The sequence below is a fragment of the Schistocerca americana genome, chromosome 2, assembly GCF_021461395.2.
Source record: "Schistocerca americana isolate TAMUIC-IGC-003095 chromosome 2, iqSchAmer2.1, whole genome shotgun sequence".
Lineage (NCBI taxonomy): Eukaryota > Metazoa > Arthropoda > Insecta > Orthoptera > Acrididae > Schistocerca > Schistocerca americana.
This window is the reverse complement of record NC_060120.1, coordinates 132350470-132371415: the sequence shown is the minus strand read 5'-3', so window position 1 is coordinate 132371415 and position 20946 is coordinate 132350470. Positions and strand designations below refer to the sequence as shown.

Sequence of the window (20946 nt, the reverse complement as noted above, 5' to 3'; positions counted from 1 at the left end):
ATACATGTGCCTATATCAATTTCTTTGGTGCTTCAATGTATATGAGTACATAGAGTACAAACTACCAGCAGTTGACAATTTTCTCCTTCTTGTCATCCATACTTTCTAACATATAAACTACTTTTGAAGTATCAAAATGTACTAGAACACACAAAAATGTCTATAAAATACCACACAGTACAACATACTTGCAATGAGACAGTCGCAATTCCTGAAATCTATCACCTAGAGCCTCTGGCTTGCTGAGGAGCACTGCAGTCCTGGGTCCATGGATAAACCACAAAAATCTACTGCATTATGCCACACACAAACAGACGTGGTATGTGGGCAGATCGGTGAGACTAGATCCGACGGGTAGCTCCTGCACATTAGTGGGAACCAAATGACCTTCAAATTGGCAGGCCCAAACCATTACGGATACCCGCAGAAATGGCCTGCCATTTTGGTCCGTCGCTGAAATCTATTTGTGTGGCCAGCTACTCACGAGCCACAGACAGCACGTTGATGGAATGAGACCCTGGTGATCAATCAATGTAACAGATAACTTGTTCAATTATCCTGAGAATCAATAATAATGCGGATGGTAGCAACTCACCATAGAAGATGATCGCTGAGCCACAGACAGGCACATAGAAAAGACAGTCACACTCTCTGAACTAAATTTTGGGCCATAACCTTTGTGAGAAAATGAGAGCACACACTCATTCACACAATCACTCAGACACGACTCATGCACGACTGCTGTCTCCTGCCGCTGCAGCTACAGTCTCTGAGAATCAGATACAAACAAACCACTCCCCACGCCTCCCTGCTTCTCGTCGGCAGCTGCTAGGCTAGTGGCAAGAAGTGGTAGCAGCACTGACTGCAAGCTAAGGGGTGAGGTAGGAAGGGGAGAAGGAGTAGTAATGAGGGAGTATGGAAGCAGAGCACGTTCTCAGCTGCACCCAATCAGCGACAATGCACGACATCTCAGTAAACAAACCATTTAATGTACTGAAAGAAAATGAGATTTTTCCAGGTTTTTTTACCAGGTTTTTTTTCCAAGTTTCCCTTATATCTCCCTGACATGTTTGAAATTCCGTGATTTTCAGAACCTGTGGCAATCCTGCGTGTGAGATTTTGCTACATGTCAACAATATTAGTAAACTGTGGCAATCAGTTCACGCGAACTTGAAAGCCGGTGCTGACATTTAACATTCATTTCGTGACTGGACTCAAGAATTCTGTAGCACAGGATTTGAAACAAGTGTTGCAGAGGCTCAATTGTTTGTAGAAAGAAGTAATTGCAAAAATTGAGTCTGATTATAAAAAAAAATAAAAATAAAATAAAATAAAAAAAGAATAGCGCAGACAAAATGAATGTTCAGTTATATACAAATTGATGAACCATACAATCTGCTGAAATGCAGTACAGAGTTAGCTTTTTTTAACACAATGATTGATGCTATAATACCAGATACCGAATGTCAATTCAAAGCGCTCAACGAATGTTTTGAATGATTTGGTTTTATTTACGATACGAATAATTTGAAATCTTTATCCAAAGACGAACTTCACAAACATTGTAATGATTTAGGTACAATACTTTGAGAAGATGCTTAACAACTTTTTCAGTACATATTAGAAAATAATTTGGAAGAAGTATATATAAATCTTTACATAACAACCAGAATAATGCTCACAGTTCCAGTCAGTACTGCTTCTACCGAGAGAAGTTTCTCAGAGTTAAAATTGACTAAGACATACTTAAGAAGCACAATGTGCCAAGAAAGACTACCCGCATTGTCAGTACTATCAATTGAAGTGGAAATAGCGGCTGGTATTAGCTATGATGGAATCTTAAAAAAAAAATTCAGTGAGGTGAAAAGCCGAAGTTTCGTTTATTTTAACACGAGTTTGTTTAATGTAATTTTTGTCATTGCACTAATCCTTGTACATTATAATAATAAAATTTGGTATAATTATTATTAGTGTATAATTTACCGCATTTAATTTAACATTTTCTTTCTGATTGGATAGTGAAAGGGGCCTCCCAAAGCTGATTTGCCGCCAACATTCAGGTTTCGCCTAGAGATGCCACTGGAAAAAAAAGGTGAAAGGTAAGGCAGTGGGAAAGAAGTTAGGGGAGGAGCTTTACGCCAGGGGATTGTGAGAGAGCAGGATATGCTGGAGAGACAGACTGATTTCTCCGAAACACACAGATGGGAATTGTCTCTCCAGCATTTCCCATGATCTTGCAGTCCCCTTGATCCAAACCTCTGCTAACTTTTTCCCAATGCCTCACCTCACCTTCTCCTTCTCCTTCTCCCTCCTCTCCCGTCCACACCACTCCTTACCCATCCAAATCATATACTGCCTTCTTCCACCACTCTTCCTCTCCTTCCAGACATGCCTGCATTCTCCCCCTTCCCACTTTTTTCCTACCCCTCCCTCTCTCCACTTTCATCACCACCTTCCCCTTCTTTTCACCTCACCCGCTCCCTATATCTTATATGTTCTATCCACTGAACCCCTTTCATCTTGTTCTCTTGTTATGCAGTCGCAGAGTCATCTGGTGAAAGACCTGCTTCGCACTACCCCACTACATCCCTTCTCTCCCCACCTCCATCTACAAAAGCAACTGCTTTCAATATTCAGTAATCAACTTCGCGGCTGCCGCAAGGGTGTGTGTGTGTGTGTGTGTGTGTGTGTGTGTGTGTACATTAGAAAAAGAGAAAAAGCTTGAAAGTTAGTGTTAACTGTTTTCTATTGTGTGTTCCTGTGTGCCATGCACCAGTCCACTATAGGTAAGTGGTTGTCTTTCCATTATTTTAGATATTCCTAATAAATGACAAGAATACATACCTGTCACAATGCTTAAACCTTTCTTCATCTGATAGTATGGGCTGATCACCTAAATCATCATGTGTATTTGATTCGGTTTCTTGCCTTTGGATATGTTTATAATTACTAGGATCAAGACCTGCAAGACATATTGTTTGTGGCAATTGGTTATTCAGTAATGAAAATCTATTTATACAAAATAATTCCCTTAGGAAATAAAACAGCACTTCTTTCTTCATCAGCAAGTGATATACGTAACATACATGCCAATCTTTGTGTGCCAGATTTGTTGTAAGTAAAATTTTGTTCTGTACGTAAGAAAGTAAGCCTGTAAATTAGAACTAAGGTATACACCATGAGAGTAAAGTATGGAAAAAAATTCAACAGCTGCAAACTCACTGATATAAATGTAAATAAAATTAGGTTATGTTACAAAATCACTCCTTATTATTAGTCACCAATTTCTACAAAAATGCTTAGTATGGCAATGACACTGCTGGTGAGAAGATTTAAATAAATCACATATTACAATACAACCATTGTAAACAAGACATGATTAAGGCAGAACAGCAACATTGCCATAATCGCAGCCATGAACCTGTGTATGATGTGAAACGATTCCACAATGTAAAATATAATAAAAACTAATTGAAATTATAGTGTGAGTGGTATACTGTCCATTAACAATAACATATAGCAATATTTTTAAAACAGTAAGCTTGAATTTTTAAGCTATGCATCCGTGCTTTCATAAAACAACATGAACAGTGTCCACATTTTTAAAACACTTATATTTCAGTCTTTCAATATTTCTATTGAAAGTCTCAATTTCAGATGATAACCTGAAACAACTGCAAATAATACGAGGGTTTTTTTGCCAGCATGGTAACCCTGACATGTAACTACACATCCACAGCTTCATAAGGGCACGACATCCCCATGGGAAGAATTTATTTAGCTGTGATTGCAGCAACTTGTGCACTTCAGTTTCCATCTATTTATCGCTTCTGAAATGCTTGCCTCCCAGTACTACTATGACATGTCTGGACATATGGGATTCATTCTGGGCAGGGTCTGGTAAGGTGTGTGTATTCACAGTCCGTATTGTTGCTACAGTTAAATGGGCAGTAATGGGATGAGTACTTTCGTGCTGCAACTAACATCTGCAGTCAAAAATCATAATCCTTTAATTTTAAGTTGAAGGTGGTTTTGTAACAGATCTGAGTAAGATTTACTAGTCACTGTTAATCCTCTTCACAAGAAATGCTACAAAATTACCCCTTTTGCGACCCAAAGAGAGCAAGCAGGACTATTCCTGCTGATGGCAAAGTGCAGAATTTTTTTCGGCTGGTAAAGAGCTATTCCCCTGTGCTACCTTTTTGTTTCACATTAGTGATAGTGGGTCAAGGGTTTTTCCTCCTGTAACATTTCTGTCCATAAATTCATTACCTTCAACCTGGAAATGACAATTCTCACAGCAGTCAATTGAGATGTCACTCATCTCGCTGACACTTTCATGTATCTATAAGACTGATGCACAAATCATACTGTTGCATCAGTGAATGTAGTTACAACAAATAATAGAAAGCATGAGTAAGCAGAACAGTTTACTTCTCCACAAGCGAAGACAGGAAAAGAAAACTCCAGTGGCCCAGCTGAGTACTGCAACTGGCATGGCGAGCAGCAAAGCCCACGGACAAATCGGGAGAACGGGATGCCGTATAGTAGAAATACCAAGAAAGTCCAGCACCTAACAGAGTAGACATCCAGATGAGATCGATCTGAGTGGTGAGGCATTAAGGCAGTGGTTTTAAGGTAGTAGCCAAGACTGCTGGAGCTTCGTGCTACACGCACTTACAGAGCACTGGCGGCAACAATGAGTCTGCTTTGGCATGGTACAGAGTGATTAGAGCATTGTCGACATACAGCTGTTTTGGAAGGGAACACCAGCCGATGTTGCTATGATACAGCAACTATGCACTGTGGCTACACCAAAACTGTCTGGCTGAGCGGTACTATGCTGAGCCGAAAACTGCTAGCCTTGGAGACTGTCTTACTTGTGACTTCGTGGCAGCAGGTGGCGTGGTGCAGGCATTGATGACACCACACACACAACAACTTCCACCATCATTCAGTAGATAAAGATTTTGTTGAGAACCCAAGAAAATGCTGGTCCTATTAAAAACTTTAAGTGGGTCGAAAGCTTCTGTTCAGTCACTTGTCAAGCAGTCTGATGTTGCAATAGAAGCCAGCAAAAGAAAAAGCTTATGCTTTAAATTTTGCTTTTAAAAAATCTTTCATGTAACAGGACTGTACAGACAAACCATCTACACTATCGCACAGCCTCCCATATGGAGTACTCTTCGACATTATCCACTTACTTAGGCTGAATTTATCACATATGTCTCGATTCTGGCTAAGGCCCAAGGAACTAGAAAATAGTGCAGGCAACTCCAGTATACTGGGTGTCCATGAAGAATGGTCAATATTCAGGGACATGATGGAAACAATCATTGGAAGCAAATTGGAAGCAAAGAAACCTAATAAACATGGGCACTAAAATGCACACCTTAAGAGCTGTGAGCACTACTACACGATCTGTGATACTGATGCTGAAACTGTGATACACAATACTGTGAAGCAAATCTCTTCTAGAGCTACGTCTTTGCCTTCTGTATTATGGGAGAAGGTAGTATGGACCAAAACAAAAGAAAAAACTACAGTAAACTTGGGCTCTAAAATCCATACCTTAAAAGCTATAAGCACTTGTTCACGAGAAGAGATTTGTTTTACAGTAGCAAAGTTAAGTAAGTGTTCATATCTCTTACAGAATGCATTTTAAAGCCTTTTTGCTCTGAATGACTATTCATATCATATATCTGAATATTGACCATTCTCCCGGGACACCCTGTATAAGAGCGGTAGAAGAACGGACCCACAAAATTAAAGCCCAGTATTCTTTACACTGGTTTTCTGCAGAATTATTTGAGCTTATTCTAAATATAATATAATAATTAATAATATTTTTATGCACAAAATAAAAAAAATTTACACAGAAAATTCTGTCCATAACTCAGCATGGATTTAGAAAGTATCACCCTGTAAAACTCAGCTTGCCCTTATTTTGGTGAACATCCTGTGAATTACTAGACTTCAGGAAAGTATTCAACATTGTGCCCCACTGCAGCCTGCTAACAAAGGTCTGAGCAATCGGAATATGTTATCAGGTATGAGAGTCACTCACAGACTGTTTAAGTAACAGAACTCAGGACACTGTCCTGGACAGTCAATGTTCATTGGAGGCAAGGGTATCGTCCGGGCTGCCCCACAGAAGTGCGATACAACTGCTCTTGTCCACTATATACATACATAAATTATCTGATGGATAGGGTGAGCAGCCATCTGTGACTGACTGGAAGTGTTTGTTATGTTATTATACAAAGTCTGTGTTGACAATTCGCGTTATGTGATGCTCCTTCAGACACCGCAGCATGATCCAAAGCTGCTCACTAAATATTACAAAATTTTATTCACAAATTTTAAATCTAGACTGACTTCAGATGTACTATTTATTTGTGACATATGTCACCAACAAATAGTATAGCTGAAGTCATCCCAATCTGAGAACATTTCATAATATACTTTGGATGAGTCATCATAAAGTGACTGTAGGAGGATACAGGATGGTGTACAAAGAACTTCTGTTGTGAGTGATGAATGGAAACTTGCTCGGAATATAGAAAAAAGGTTAAATGCAGAGGAGAAGGAAAAACAATCCTCTAATGTTTGACTACAGTATTACTGGTGCACTGCTTGACACAGTCATGTCAATTAAATATCATAGCTATAACACCGTAATGTGATATGAAAAAGAATGAGCACATATGGTTGGTAGTAGGGAAGGCAAATAGTCAACCTTGATTTACAGAGGGAACTCTCAGAGAGCGTAGCTCATCTAGGCATAGCCTGCGCCTCAATAGATATGGAAATGGGTGTCTGCCAAAGCTTGTAGGTGACTGTGTAGTGTGTGGTGGTGGGATCACTCATGGAAAAATTCCTGTAGTAGTTGGTGTTACAGCCGCACCTTTTTTTGATTGAAGTCAGCTGATAGGTATCCCTACTTAAAGGAAGTCCCTCCAACAAAGGAATTCCAATCAAAGGAGGTCAGGTACCCAGGTAGTGAAGGAATTGGCATATTTCATCAAAATATAAGAGATATTAGAGATAAAGTTAGTGAACTGCTTATAGATGTTCACTCTGACATTATTGGTATACTGGAGCACCACTTAAATAATTTGACAATTCAGAGGTTTCCTTTACCAGGATACAGATTAGATGGCTGATTTTCAAGGAGTTCTTTGCAGAGTCAGGGAGTGGCCACGTATGTAAAAAATAGTATTCTATTTGAGTCCTTTGCAGAGTGGGGGAGTGGCCACGTACATAATAAACAGTATTCTATTTGAGTCCATAGACATATTAGGCACTGTACTGAACAGGTATTTGAATATTGTGCAGAGACAGTTGAATTTAATGTTACTTAACTTCTAACTGTTGTTACTCTGACTTCAGAGTATTTCTTCTCAAGCTAGAGATTAGATTAGATTCACATTCATTCCAATTGGTATATAAGGTAATAATTGGTATATAAGGTAATAAACATGTAATAGAACTACTATAATACTTATTTACAATGAACACATTACTGCACTGAAGTGGTGCAGAAGTTAGATTACACACAAACAAAACGAACTCGGCATCTGGTAATGTTACTGATGAAAGGTCACTGATATACACAAGAAAAAATAAGGACCCTAAAACGAAACCTTGTGGGACCCACATGTAATTATTTCCCAGATGGATGATGCCTTATAACTTAATACATGTCTCTTTCCTAATAACACAAGCTAGAGAGGGTTCTTGGTTCACTTTATAGGAAGTACCAAAAATTAGTTACCGTATTTACTCGAATCTAAGCCGCACTTTTTTTCTGGTTTTTGTAATCCAAAAAACAGCCTGCGGCTTAGAATCAAGTGCAAAGTAAGCGGAAATTCTGAAAAATGTTGGTAGGTGCTGCCACAACTAACTTCTGCCGTCGAATATATGCACCGCTACACAGGCATGCTTTGCAGGCACAAAAACAAATACTGGCGCCAAAACCGTCTGCATCAGTAAATAAATTAAAAGAAAAGGTAGAAGAATGTAAAAATTATGCCATGTATTCTTTCGTGTTTGCTGCTATCTCATTTAAATCCTGTCGCCTAATAAACTACGAAACTAGAGTGAGACAACAGCAAACATGGAACAACATACATATCATGTCATGTTTATATTCGTGTTATTCTTATGCTCAATAGTAATAATAATAATGTCGTGTGACGAGGGCCTCCCATCAGGTAGACCACTCGCCTGGTGCAAGTCTTTCAATTTAATGCCACTTCGACGACTTGCACATCGATGAGGATGAAATGATGAGGATTAGGACAACACAACACGCTGTCCCTAAGCGGAGAAAGTCTGGACCCAGCGAGGAATCTAACCCGGGCCCATTGGATTGACAGTCTGTCGCGCTGACTGCTCAGCTACCGGGGGCAGACATGCTCAATAGTCATACTGTCAGAAATGAAGCACAGCAACTGACTAGATTTTTAAATCTAAGGTTACTCTAATTTCTGTGCAGAATGTAATGTACTAAAGAAGAGTCTGCAAAGATTTTCAAATGGAGAAAAATTTTCGCTAAACTCTCGTTCACAACATCATCTATCATACACAGTCTATTATTTGGTTCTTGTTGATCATTATCAAAGAAAGCAGCAGTGCGAGTAACAACAAATAGCAGTCTCTTGCCATTGTTTCGCTAATGAGACAATTCCTCTCCTTTTTAATTTTAAGCGGCAGTAGTGCACTCAAAAGCAAGCCATGCCGCGAGCGGTGACAGGTCATAAACACTCATTATCAGAATGGTGATGGTGAGTCCCATGCTTCTTTACAGAGCTTAGGGGAGCGACGCGGGAGACCCGCGGCGCCTTACTAGGCAAGGTCCTAGTGGAGGTGGTTTGCGATTGACTTCCTCCGACCGTAATGGGGATGAATGATGATGATAAATATGACACAACACCCAGTCATCTCGAGGCAGGAAAAATCCCTGACCCCGCCGGGAATCGAACCCGGGACCCCATGCTCGGGAAGCGAGAACGCTACTGTGAGACCACGAGCTGCGGACAGAATGTGGCAAAAAATGCATGACACAATACAATAATGCATTTTCAGCTTAGAGTGACGTAAACACCTATAACAAAGAGAACGGCACTTATCAGATCAAAGCAAAATAAGCAATCGATTCAAACCAGAAGAAGCACCTGAAAAAGGAAGGGTACCCATATCAATACAGACGGAGCACCTGACACACAGCAATAGCTATTTGGTAAAGCTTAGCTGTTAAGATTATGACTCGAACCAAACTACTGTAGCTTTATCTTCATCCATTCAACCTAAATTGTGTCTCATGTTACAACTTTGTTTCGACTTCGAGGTGTGGTCTAAAACTTTTCTCTCCCCTTGAATTTCGAGTCTCAAATATCAGGTGCGGCTTAGATTTGTGAAATTTTTTTTCCCTTGATTTCGAGTCTCATTTTTCAGGTGCAGCTTATATTCGAGTGCGGCTTACATTCGAGTAAATACGGTATATGTGGTGACTTCAACAATAATTTTGTATGTGATTATGAAGCAAAAGACTATTGGAAGATCTCCTACATTCATATGATCTGATGCAGACTGTGTTTTGTTCAGGCATATAGGAACAGTAGCACAGCCATAGACAATATTTTTATTCATTGTTCATTACTATATGGGCATTCTATTAGTAAAAGGGTGAATGGCCTATGAGACCATGATGCACAAATTTTAACTCAAAGGTATATAAAGTCATTTTATGTTACCTCTCCTCCTTCCCCTTCAACCCTTCTGCCAGAAGAAGGTGACACTGTTTCTGAAAGTTTTTCAATAAAAAAAGCATTACATAGTATTTCATGGCTAAACTACTCCTTCACTGACGCCATAAGATGAAAGTTGAAATTAAAAGAATGAAAATACTGAATTGCAGACACAACCACTCTGTTTTAACCTCTCATCAATTACACAAATAAGTTTAGTTGTCTATACTAGTTTGTGGTGTACTTATGTATGCTGATGAGTAAAACACTATGACTACTGCCCACCATGGAACTGAATGCCACAGGGTGGTGGTGCGACACAGTAAGGAAAGCATATAAGCAGAGCAGAGATGAAAGGGGAAATCCAGTAACATAAGTGACTTTGACAAAGGACAAATTGTTATGGAGTGGGGCCCGGAAACCAGCATCTCGGGAATGGTGAAGTTGGTTGACTGTTCATGTACTACTGTAGTGATCCTCTATGGAACGTGGTCGAAGGATGGTGAAACCATAGGTAGTGGATTAGAAGATGTGTAGGTGTTTCACAACCGTGCTCATCACGAAATGAGCACACATTTTAGTGTACATTGCTGAATATGGGGCTCTGTAAGCAGACAATTCTACATGTTCCCATGCTGATTCAACGACAGTGACCTTTACAACTGCAGTGGGTATGAGATCATTCAGACTGGATTGTGGATTAATGAAAATGTGTCAGCGGATGAATCTCATTTTTTATTATACCAGGTGGATGCATCTGAGTGCAGATACTCTGCCATCCAGGTGGACAGATACTAAAACATGCGCCATACTATGGATGCAAGCCAGTGGGGACAATACTACACTCTGGGGGTCATTAACCTGGGCTTCCATGGGACATATGGTAGTAACTGAAGGCACCACGATAGCTGTGGATTTCATGAACATAATTGTGGACCACCTGCATCCCTTCATGCCTGAAATCTTCTCAGACTGATGGCATCTTCCAGTAGCATACCTGTCCGTCTTGGAATTTGGTTAGAGTTGTTTGAAGAGTGTGATAGTAAGCTCCCACTGCCGGTTTTGCCATCAAATCCGCCCAATCTGAACTGGATCAAACACATCTGGAAACTACCACACATCAGTTCCTCGCCCACAAATTGTCAGTAACCTAACAAGGGCTTGTCAAATCCATGCCACACAGCATCTTTGCTGTATTAGGTTTCAAATGCAGGATGAGTAACAGCTTGTATTCCTTTACAGATTATTTTGCAATTTCCTGAAGTGTTAATTGATTAGATAATAACCATTTAAGGTAATTATCCTCTCTTTGTTAAATACTTTCAGTTGAGTACCTAACAAAGCAAAATCTCTGAACTTCAGCATATATGAAAGTGCACTACATGAAAGAGAAAAAAACTGCAGATTATTTTGTCTTGAACTTAAAGCAAGCTTTTTGTCTGCTCTGAGAAAATTAGAATAAAAATAAAAAAACTATCAATAAGGAGAACTGGACTGTGACGTATTATGGACACTGTTCTTGCAAAGATGGTAATATTTAAAAAACTGGTTTCAGGGATAAACTGTTGAACATAATATTGAAAAGGAAGAACAGAATTAAGATCGGAAGAACAGAATTAAGATCCATATCACTTAAACTCCCATTCACTGTGGTCTCTGGTAGTATTGTGTACCTAAGTTATACTGTAAATACACTGAAACCTTACCTATCACAGAAAAGCTTTGAAAATATAGTCCCCAAAAGGAAAGTCCCAAAGAAGCAAAAAAATAAAACATATCTCAAGAGTTCCACATAAAAATTTTCAGTACTTACGCAACAAGTGCATACAATCACAGCATACAGTAAATGAGGAGAAGGTTGATGAGATCTTTCTCACAGAACATGATTCTTCTAATAACTCTATTACAATGATAAACCTTTGATAACCATGCACTAATCAAAAATTTAGTAGATAGCAGGACATAGACAGAGGAGGAACATATGTATTAAAGATCATCTACAGTGCACAAAATCAGATTTCATCACATAACAGAGCGCAGAAATGGCATCTAAGATATCAGCAATAAAGCTAGTTACAGTGCTGTACAGATGTCTTAAAAATAAATTTGATGATTTCTAACAAAATGTTCAAAAAATCATTGTTACTGTACACAGGAAATATAAAAATAGAGAAATTTCTTTAGCTGGCCATTTTAATATAAACTCCTTCAAGTAGAGGGCATTCACAATCAATTAAAGCTCCAGTTCAAAATGCTGTAGAAAGAGAACCACTGCTCAGAATGATTTCAAATATGAACAACTTATTACGTAAATGGGGTTGGCTACAAATGACAGATGAATAACACGACAACAACTAAGGTATGAGTTGCACATTACACCATTCGCACTGTTCAACGTACGTTATTGCACAAGTTTGGCAGTCACCAGTTGTGGCTCTATTAGGTAAGTCGTTTTTGATTGTACTCAGGACAAAAACTGCATAAAAAGCAAAATGAGATTGGTTTCTAATTGTGAAACTGGTGCAAGACATGTTCAATGTGCTGTCCAGTGTTTTCTGCCACAAGTTGATTCGAGAAACATCACATCTGATAACAGGTTGGAGTGCCTCGGGAATACATACAGAATGCATAGCACAATGTGTGCCTTCAATTTAATCCAGCTATGTTCATAACTGAAGCACTGAACACATCATCTTTCAGAAAACCCTTCAGCCATAAGTTACACCAATTAAGATCAGGTGATCTGCACAGCCAGACTGGAGGGAAATGACGACTGATGATTCCAGCATTTCCTAAATGTCTCTGCTGCAGCCAGTTCCCTGACTGTGCTATGTACCAAAGAGTGCCATCTTGCATGAAAATGATTCTACCCACACACCCAAGCTGTTGAAGGGTAGGAATCATGTAGGTGCACAAAAAACTTTCACACCTTTTATCACTGACAGAACAGGTTATATGACCTGTATGACTCATCTCCTCGAAAAAATACAATGCAATCAACCCACTCCACACAGTCACCTTTGCAGAATGAAGTGGTACCAGTTGATGTTTGTGCAGCTTTTCCGTTACCAACATTCTGCAATTCTGTGTACTGACATGGCCTTGGAGATGGAAAGGGGCTTCATCCGTCCACAGAATGTTCCATCTGAACAAGAAATTCTAGAGCTCATGTTTGTCTTACTGACAGGTCAGCATGAAGAAACTCTTGAACATGGGTAGTTGTGTGTAGAGAGCAATGTGGAATGTTACATAGAATTTTATAATTTTATGCACAGTGCTCACAGGCATGTCTAAACACTGGGCAATTCTCCATGTACTGCACGTTCACATACCATCACTCAACTTCTGCTCCAATGCTACGGCCACGTCATCTACTGACATTTGATCAATTGTTTTCCTCCCTCTTCCATACTGCACTTGAAAAGAATCTGTATTTTTGAATTCTGTAAACATTTTCTCCAAAAACATCAAATCAATGCCTTTTTTCATACCCTTGTGTGTATAGAACTCCTGCACGGCTACTGGTGCACAATCACTGTTCTTATAAAAGTGCTTTGCCAACAGCGAGTGATCCTTCATGGAGACGATGATGTTGGGCATCTCAGAGGCAAACTATGGAACAGCTGTATGCTGCACTTCCGCTGATTTGCATATTCTGACTCTTATAGCTCCACCTAAGGTCAAATTTTCATTAATTTTTTCCCATTATGTTTCCCCCTGCATCAATAATATGCAGTTCAAATTTGACATCATTCTGAGCTGTGGTTCTCTTTCGATAGAGCAGAGGTTTCTTCCCCTTGGCTCTTGCCTTGGCACTTTTTCCCCCCCTGTCCTTCAAGTCGCTATCCTTCGTTCGACTCTCAACCCAATCTATCACCAGATGAGTGCGTATTAATGGTTAACCTTAACCAGACGTACACAAACATTGCAGTACCCACATCCTGCAACACCTCACTTTAGTGGAAACTAACCCTTATGCAGAGATGGCAGTAGACCTATTGAGTTGGCCATTATGCCGGTGCGGGCGTGGAGGGGATCCACCTCTATAAATCTTTCTACAGTATTTTGAAACTGCAACACTAATTATGGACATCCTGTCCACTAAACATTATGAACAGTTATATGACATTCTCTGCAGCGAAAAATTGTTGAGTTGTCCAAATAAAGACACTTCTAATTGTACAAATCTTATCCACACCAAACCCAGCAAAGCTAGCTGAGGTTCCTGATGACTTGTGATTTAGCATGCCCTTCAGTCTTTCTTTGTAACAAATATTATTAGTGACTTAATAATAATTTTAATTCAGTTTTCCTATTTTAGTAATTTACATCTTAATATGAAATAATGTGAACAAAATAACTGAGAAGGGGGAAGGAGATCAAGAGAAAAGAAAGAGACAATGAATGGAAATCCATTGTCTTAGCATATGTGATGCCTTACTATGTTCAGCAATGCCATCACCTTCCTCTACCCTGACTCCAGTGTCATTATATTATAACAAAAATTCTGTTACTAATCTTAGGCTGAAAAGAATGAGTAAGAAATAGTACTGACCGAGGCATTCTGCTATTCGAGCAGCATCTGTTCCTTCAACAGGATCACAGAGACGTGAAACAACAGGATGAATCTGCTGTGATAGATAATAATTTACATCCACCTTCAGTTTATCATTCTCCTTCAGTTCATCCACATGATAAGCTCGTTGGGAAGCTGGCAAGCTACTTCCATCCTGCAAATTAGAGCATCTTAAAACAACTCTTGCATTTAATGCTATTGGACAGCAACAATATTGCAGTTCTCTTTCTCTGTATGGATGCATATATTTATTTACAAAGCACACAAAAATTCTTGTATAGCAATATCATTTCTTGTTAAAACTATGTAATAACTATCACAAACTTACATCACATATAACATATGATACCGTGTCCCCTGCCTTTACATGTTTGCCACCAGACTGTGAGTTGAGCCGCATTGCCACTTGCACATGAGGAAGACTTTTCTTGTCAGCATATTCATCTACAGCTTTAGTCAGCTGCTTTGTAATAGCAAGCAAGTCTAGTGGAACAACTCCAGCATGTAGATCATCACGGACCTTCATTAACTGAGTGTGGATTTTCTCCACACGTTCATCTGCTGACTGATCTGATAAAATCTGGTCCAATATGTTTCTGCAAGAAATAATGAATCCCAGTCAAAATGAGAATTTAGAGAATTTTGATAACTTTGTATAATATTAGAGTGATAAACAACATGTTGCTATCTACTGAAGAAGTAAGAATCTGGTTACTATAATTTATGGAAGTTTTGGTTACAATTGTAGAAGGTAATACACATTTGCTCATCTGTTGACATGGCAGTATTATGCTAATTGTCACAATTTTATTTGTACTGCTGCCTCCAGCTGTGTCAGGTCATCAACTGTTCAACAGTATCACATGAACTCACACTGAATGTTGCAGCTAAGTCTACTGGTTTCATAAAACCATATCACAAGGCAATATGTATAAATTACACAACATTTCTGCATTTTTAAATTCACAATAATGGTCCAGAATATTTTTTAATTGACTGTGTACAAATTATCGTTCTTTCCCCAGATGGGAAACGAGCTTCCACAATATTACAATAGAGAAAAAACAAAAGTTCACATGACTCTACACTATATTTTAGCAGGAGATTTTTCATTTTCTCTGCTTTATGGTGTAGTTTTATACATATCCTTAAACTTTGTTCAACATTAACCTTCTACAATGTATACTAATGGAAACGTATTGAAGAAAACTGATGAGTTTCTCGAGTTGTGACCTGTATCTTTTGGATCAAATCTGTAGTAGCTTAAACTGTTTTGTATGAGATCAGAAAGATCTAATTTTACACTTTGGGAGGCTCTGTGGGAAGGAGGCACCTATTTTTGCATAACTGCAAATCTTGAAAAGAAGACAGTCCACACACCTCGCTGACATTTTATTACATTAAACTGTAGAAAAACAATTTTAAATTATTTTTGGTCTGCTGAGTTCAGAGATCAATCTAATAACATTATGAACAGCTATCCAAAACCCTCAAGTTATTAACACTTTAAAATCCTCTGATATGTATGTTTTCATACACATTAAGTTGTAACATTAGTCTCAACAGGCTACTTTCATTCTGGTAAGCAATCACCCTTTGGAATCTGAGCGATTGTCATCTGTTGATAACAGGTTACAGTAATACGACTAGAATATGTAAGGAATTAGGATTAGCAGACCAATAAAACCTTTTTTCACCTCGTTAACTCAAAGACAACATAAGCGTAATACGATCAGATGCTCTTCTTAGCATACCCACACTTTGAAATCAAATAAATTTTCAATACTAGGTTCTGATTGTGGTAATACAACCAACATATTCAAACAAAAAAACATTGACCAAAAAATTTCAGAACTTCACTTTCCGAAATAAGTATGCAGTAAAGGACTTCTACTGTATGCCAACAGTCAAGGAAAACTGCTCTCACACACATTCGAGAAGGTTTAAGTTCAATACATTCCATTTCTGCAAGGGTTATGTTCAATACAGTGGTGGACAACATTACCACAGTGACAAATCAACTAAAAAATACGCCAGATGCTAGTAAGACACACACACTGAGGGTTCCGTAAAAACTGAAATATGTATATAGACAGCTCATCCATTCCAGGAATCGAGGATCGTGACAAGTTTTACCTGTTATTGACATTGATGCTGTCTAGATATAGGTCCCAGGGGTTCCAAGACTTTCAAGAATGTTTTAATTTCGAATTTGAAGTTGGATGACAAATGACAAAAGTTTTTTTTTTTTTTTTTTTTGCGCGTGATATAACTACAAATTAACAATTTAAGTGTGTGTGTGTGTGTGTGTGTGTGTGTGTGTGTGTGTGTGTGTGTTTGGATCTTATGGGAACCCAATGTCAAGGTCATCATCAGCAGTGGGGGGAGGGGGGTGGAGAGGGGGGGGGGGGGACACACATCAAAACAAACGAATGTGCAGAGAAGCTAAAATTGTTGGAAACTCATGCATTTGAAATGACCACACAGTCACTATTTCACATGCACCAAAACCAGTTATGAGAGAAAGCAGCTATACATGAAATTAAAACATGGAGAAACCAAAACACAGGAGAGCCAAAAGAAACGCCCAGAGAAATGTGACTGGCTGACCACTTACAAAAAACTGGAATGAGCCAGTCACCCTATAGACAAGTTAAAAACATCTCCCTAAAATCTTGTTAAAAATGTTGGACAATTCACAAACCTTTAAAACTTGAACTACATTCGTTTAAATACTGCTTAAAACACAGGGCAAATCTGTCAGCAAATCCGCCACAGTTCGCTGGTTGGCAAATAAACGCAGTCCAATAAAATGTGGCACACAGTGATCTGTATGTCACAAGCATCACACATTGGAGGGTCCTTTTGCCAGAATAATAATCAGTGTGTCATGGGGCTGTGGCCCATGTGAAGACAAGTAAGAAAGACCTCGTCCCGTCGACATGGCTGGAAGGAAGTACGCCACAGGCAAGTTGTGGGCTTTACGACATGGAGTTTGTTGTCAGTCACTTCCAGCCACTCTTTTTCCCATTGATGCACCTCAACAGCGAGACGATAGCACGCAGGGGATGGCATACTGAAATACCTGAGTATGATGACATGCCTCCTTGGTTGCGTGGTCCGCCCTTTCATTCCCCGCAATTTCCATGTTCCCAGGTACCCAGCAGAAATACATCTCCTTCCTCAGTCGTTTTAGTTGGAGAAGGACATCCTGGATATTCTGGATGACTAGCTGCTGGGTACAAACGTTGGAGAGAATAAAGGGTGCTCAAAGAATCCGAACAGACAAGAAATTTAGCACCGGAAGAACATATATAACTGTGTGTCGAAGACAGTAAATTCTCGAGGCAGTTGGGCCTTGAGGACACAATCCAGGAAAATGACAGAGCAATCACCAGAGTCCCTGCTTAGACCAATCCATAAAGACAGCTACATAACTGCAGTGCCCATATAAAATATCTGTAAATATTGAATTAAAAACAGAAGCAGGAGTGCAATCTCTCCTGTACTGCACTAAATCTAAAATGATGCTGGGTCTCTGCAGTAACCAGGGTGGCAGACCCTGGATTTGGGTTTTGTACGCGGATCTCAAACAGCATTGTTGCTCGTGGATGGTTGAAGAAAAGGCATTCCAGAGGTGGAAGAGCAACAGTATTGTGTGCGGGTGAAGTTGGAGCTGCAAGGATCTTTCATGCCTGATGCACCACAAGGAGCTGCCACCACATGGTAAATGGCAGTTCCCCAGCCTCAGCACAGAGGCTGGGTATGGGACTGGTCCGGTAAGCACCCGTGGCCAGTCAAATACCCTCATGGTGAACAGCGTCAATCATCTTCAGATAAGTAGGCCTCGCTGATCCATACACTGTGCACAAATAACCCAGCTGCGAATGCACGAAAGTCCCATAAAATTGGAGGAGACATGCTCTACCTGCTCCCCAAGACCTGTGGCTAAGGCACTTTACGAGATTCAGTGCCATCAGGGTTCTGGCTTTCAGGTCTCTCAGGTGTGGCAACCATGGCAATTTGGAGTCAAAAATGAGGCCCAGAAACCGCAGTGAGTCTTTAAAATGTAGCACAGAGTCCCCCATATGCAAGGCAGATAAATTAAAAACATGACGAGAATGATTAAAACACACACACACACACACACACACACACACACACACACACTCTTATCCGCAGAAAATTGAAAACCTTTCTTTGCAGCCCACTCCTCTGACCTCTGCACATTAAGTTGCAACTGACTGCTTACTGATGCAACACTGGAGAAGGAACACAGAATAGCAGTATCATCCACAAATGAGGAGCACTGTAAGGATTCCTTACCATAGATCTGATACTGTTTAGGGCAATGGTAAATTGGGCAACACTTAAAACAATGCTTTGAGGGACACCATTCTCCCGCTCAAAATGATCACCAAGCAGCGGCCATCGCTTTGACATAGTACGGCGCTCAGCTGTCCAGCCAAGAGGCCGCGTGTTGTTTGACCTGCACACGCGTGTTTCGGTACTAACCAGAGTATACAGAAAGATTAATTCCCTTCATAAAACACTTTTTCTTATCCCAAATTGGCAAAAAATTATTAAAATGTAAAGTATATCTAAAAACAAAGATGATGAGACTTACCAAACAAAAGCGCTGGCAGGTCGATAGACACACAAAACAAACACAAACATACACACAAAATTCAAGCTTTCGCAACAAACGGTTGCTTCGTCAGGAAAGAGGGAAGGAGAGGGAAAGACGAAAGGATGTGGGTTTTAAGGGAGAGGGTAAGGAGTCATTCCAATCCCCCAATCCCGGGAGCGGAAAGACTTACCTTAGGGGGAAAAAAGGACAGGTATACACTCGCGCACACACACACACACACACATATCCATCCGCACATACACAGACACAAGGTAAGTCTTTCCGCTCCCGGGATTGGAATGACTCCTTACCCTCTCCCTTAAAACCCACATCCTTTCGTCTTTCCCTCTCCTTCCCTCTTTCCTGACGAAGCAACCGTTTGTTGTGAAAGCTTGAATTTTGTGTGTATGTTTGTGTTTGTTTGTGTGTCTATAGACCTGCCAGCGCTTTTGTTTGGTAAGTCTAATCATCTTTGTTTTTAGATATATTTTTCCCACGTGGAATGTGTCCCTCTATTATATTAAAGTGTAAAGTGTAACAAAAACTGTCTGCCCCTACCCCTATCGCAAATTTTATGATCAATTTTTTAAAATGGGAATTCAACTCTCCATTAGTTCTAAGACCGTTTTTTAAATAAAAAACACTAAATGTCAGTCGCCTTCCATGTACATAAAAAAAAAAAACTTTTTGTATTAATTGGTCGTTAAGATGGATTAGTTTAACCACTGTAACAATCAAAGACCTGTAACCGGCTCTCATGGAAGGAGAAGGAATTGTACACGGTAATGGGTAATAATAGTAAAAATGTGGCTTTTTCACTTTAGGTCACTCCAGATGGATGCTAGAAGTGGCCAGTGATTTTTGCTGACAGCATAATCAAACAGTAATCAAGCTGCAACAGTTGTTTTGTATTTACATTTGTCATACAGTATAATCCCACTCAGAATAAATGTTTTCCCGCCATTTACAACATTTTTTATCACTTCCAGCAAATTTACTATGTTCACAATGTTAATCTGCACCCAGTTTTGTGTTAACATCTTTATAATTTTCATACAGTCTTTAGGAAGCAATTATGGCTGAGAAAAAAACTGACCTAAACTGACATAAAATAATGCTGGTATGGCATTGGCCTTCAAGTAATGTTTAAAGGCATCATATTGGTAAGTTTCTTGTCACCAGAGCACTCTACTCCACGTATCTGAATTGACAAAAGTGACAACAAATCAAGTTTTGTCTCCTGCTGCTGTCCAACGCTGGCATGGTGGCTGATAGGAGTAACCAGGTTTGTTTGAATAAAGGTATTGTGACCAATCACAACCACTTTGTTTCTACTGTGCAAGCGCAAATTCTTAATTGTTGTGATCATCATGACACCTTCATGTTACTCAAATGCATATTTCAAGTGTTTCACTGTTTGGCCACTTGTAGTGTTAGTTGTCAGCTTTGCTCTCTTTGCATTGCTCAAATGTTTCTGGTTTAATAATGAAACACTGCACCAGTTACATACTTTTTCATGCTGAGCAAGACGCGTTTCGAAAATTTATTCTTGTTGTCAACTGCAAATACGTATGCAAATATTTTTTCTTTTGTTCAACAAACCAACAAAGTGAGTGGTGGTTTGCACATCCATGGGCTTCTGCATAATGGAGGTGGCACATAACCGTATAATCTCAAAAAGATGACTACACAGTGCAACAGAGGTGGAATGACACATATGCAAACACCATGACAAAATACTTATGTAATTATTTGTGCCTGACAAAGAGAATAAATTCTAAAATGTGTCATGCTAGGCATCAAAAATTATGTAACCAGTGCAATGCTGCATTAGTTAAATAATGAATGGCACAGTTGCTGACTTTCCAAAAACATCAGTTATGATAAAAGAAAATAACTCAAATGTTTCTGCTTCCCAGATAGTTACCAGTTGCAGTTAAATCAATAGCTAAAAGTTTTATAGAATTCAGATAACCTTTATTAGATGT

At 39.4% G+C, this 20946-nt stretch overlaps 1 protein-coding gene across 1 annotated transcript in view; it reads right to left on the bottom strand.

Annotated features, from left to right (window-relative positions):
* LOC124595494 (DNA polymerase alpha catalytic subunit) overlaps positions 1–20946 on the bottom strand; it is a 262660-nt gene that overhangs the window by 55538 nt on the left and 186176 nt on the right. The window contains exons 23-25 of the mRNA XM_047134258.1: positions 14657–14924; positions 14308–14482; positions 2845–2962 (exon numbers count right to left, since the gene is read on the bottom strand). Of these exons, the coding sequence (XP_046990214.1) occupies positions 2845–2962; positions 14308–14482; positions 14657–14924 (561 nt within the window). The remainder of the gene's footprint in view (positions 1–2844; positions 2963–14307; positions 14483–14656; positions 14925–20946) is intronic.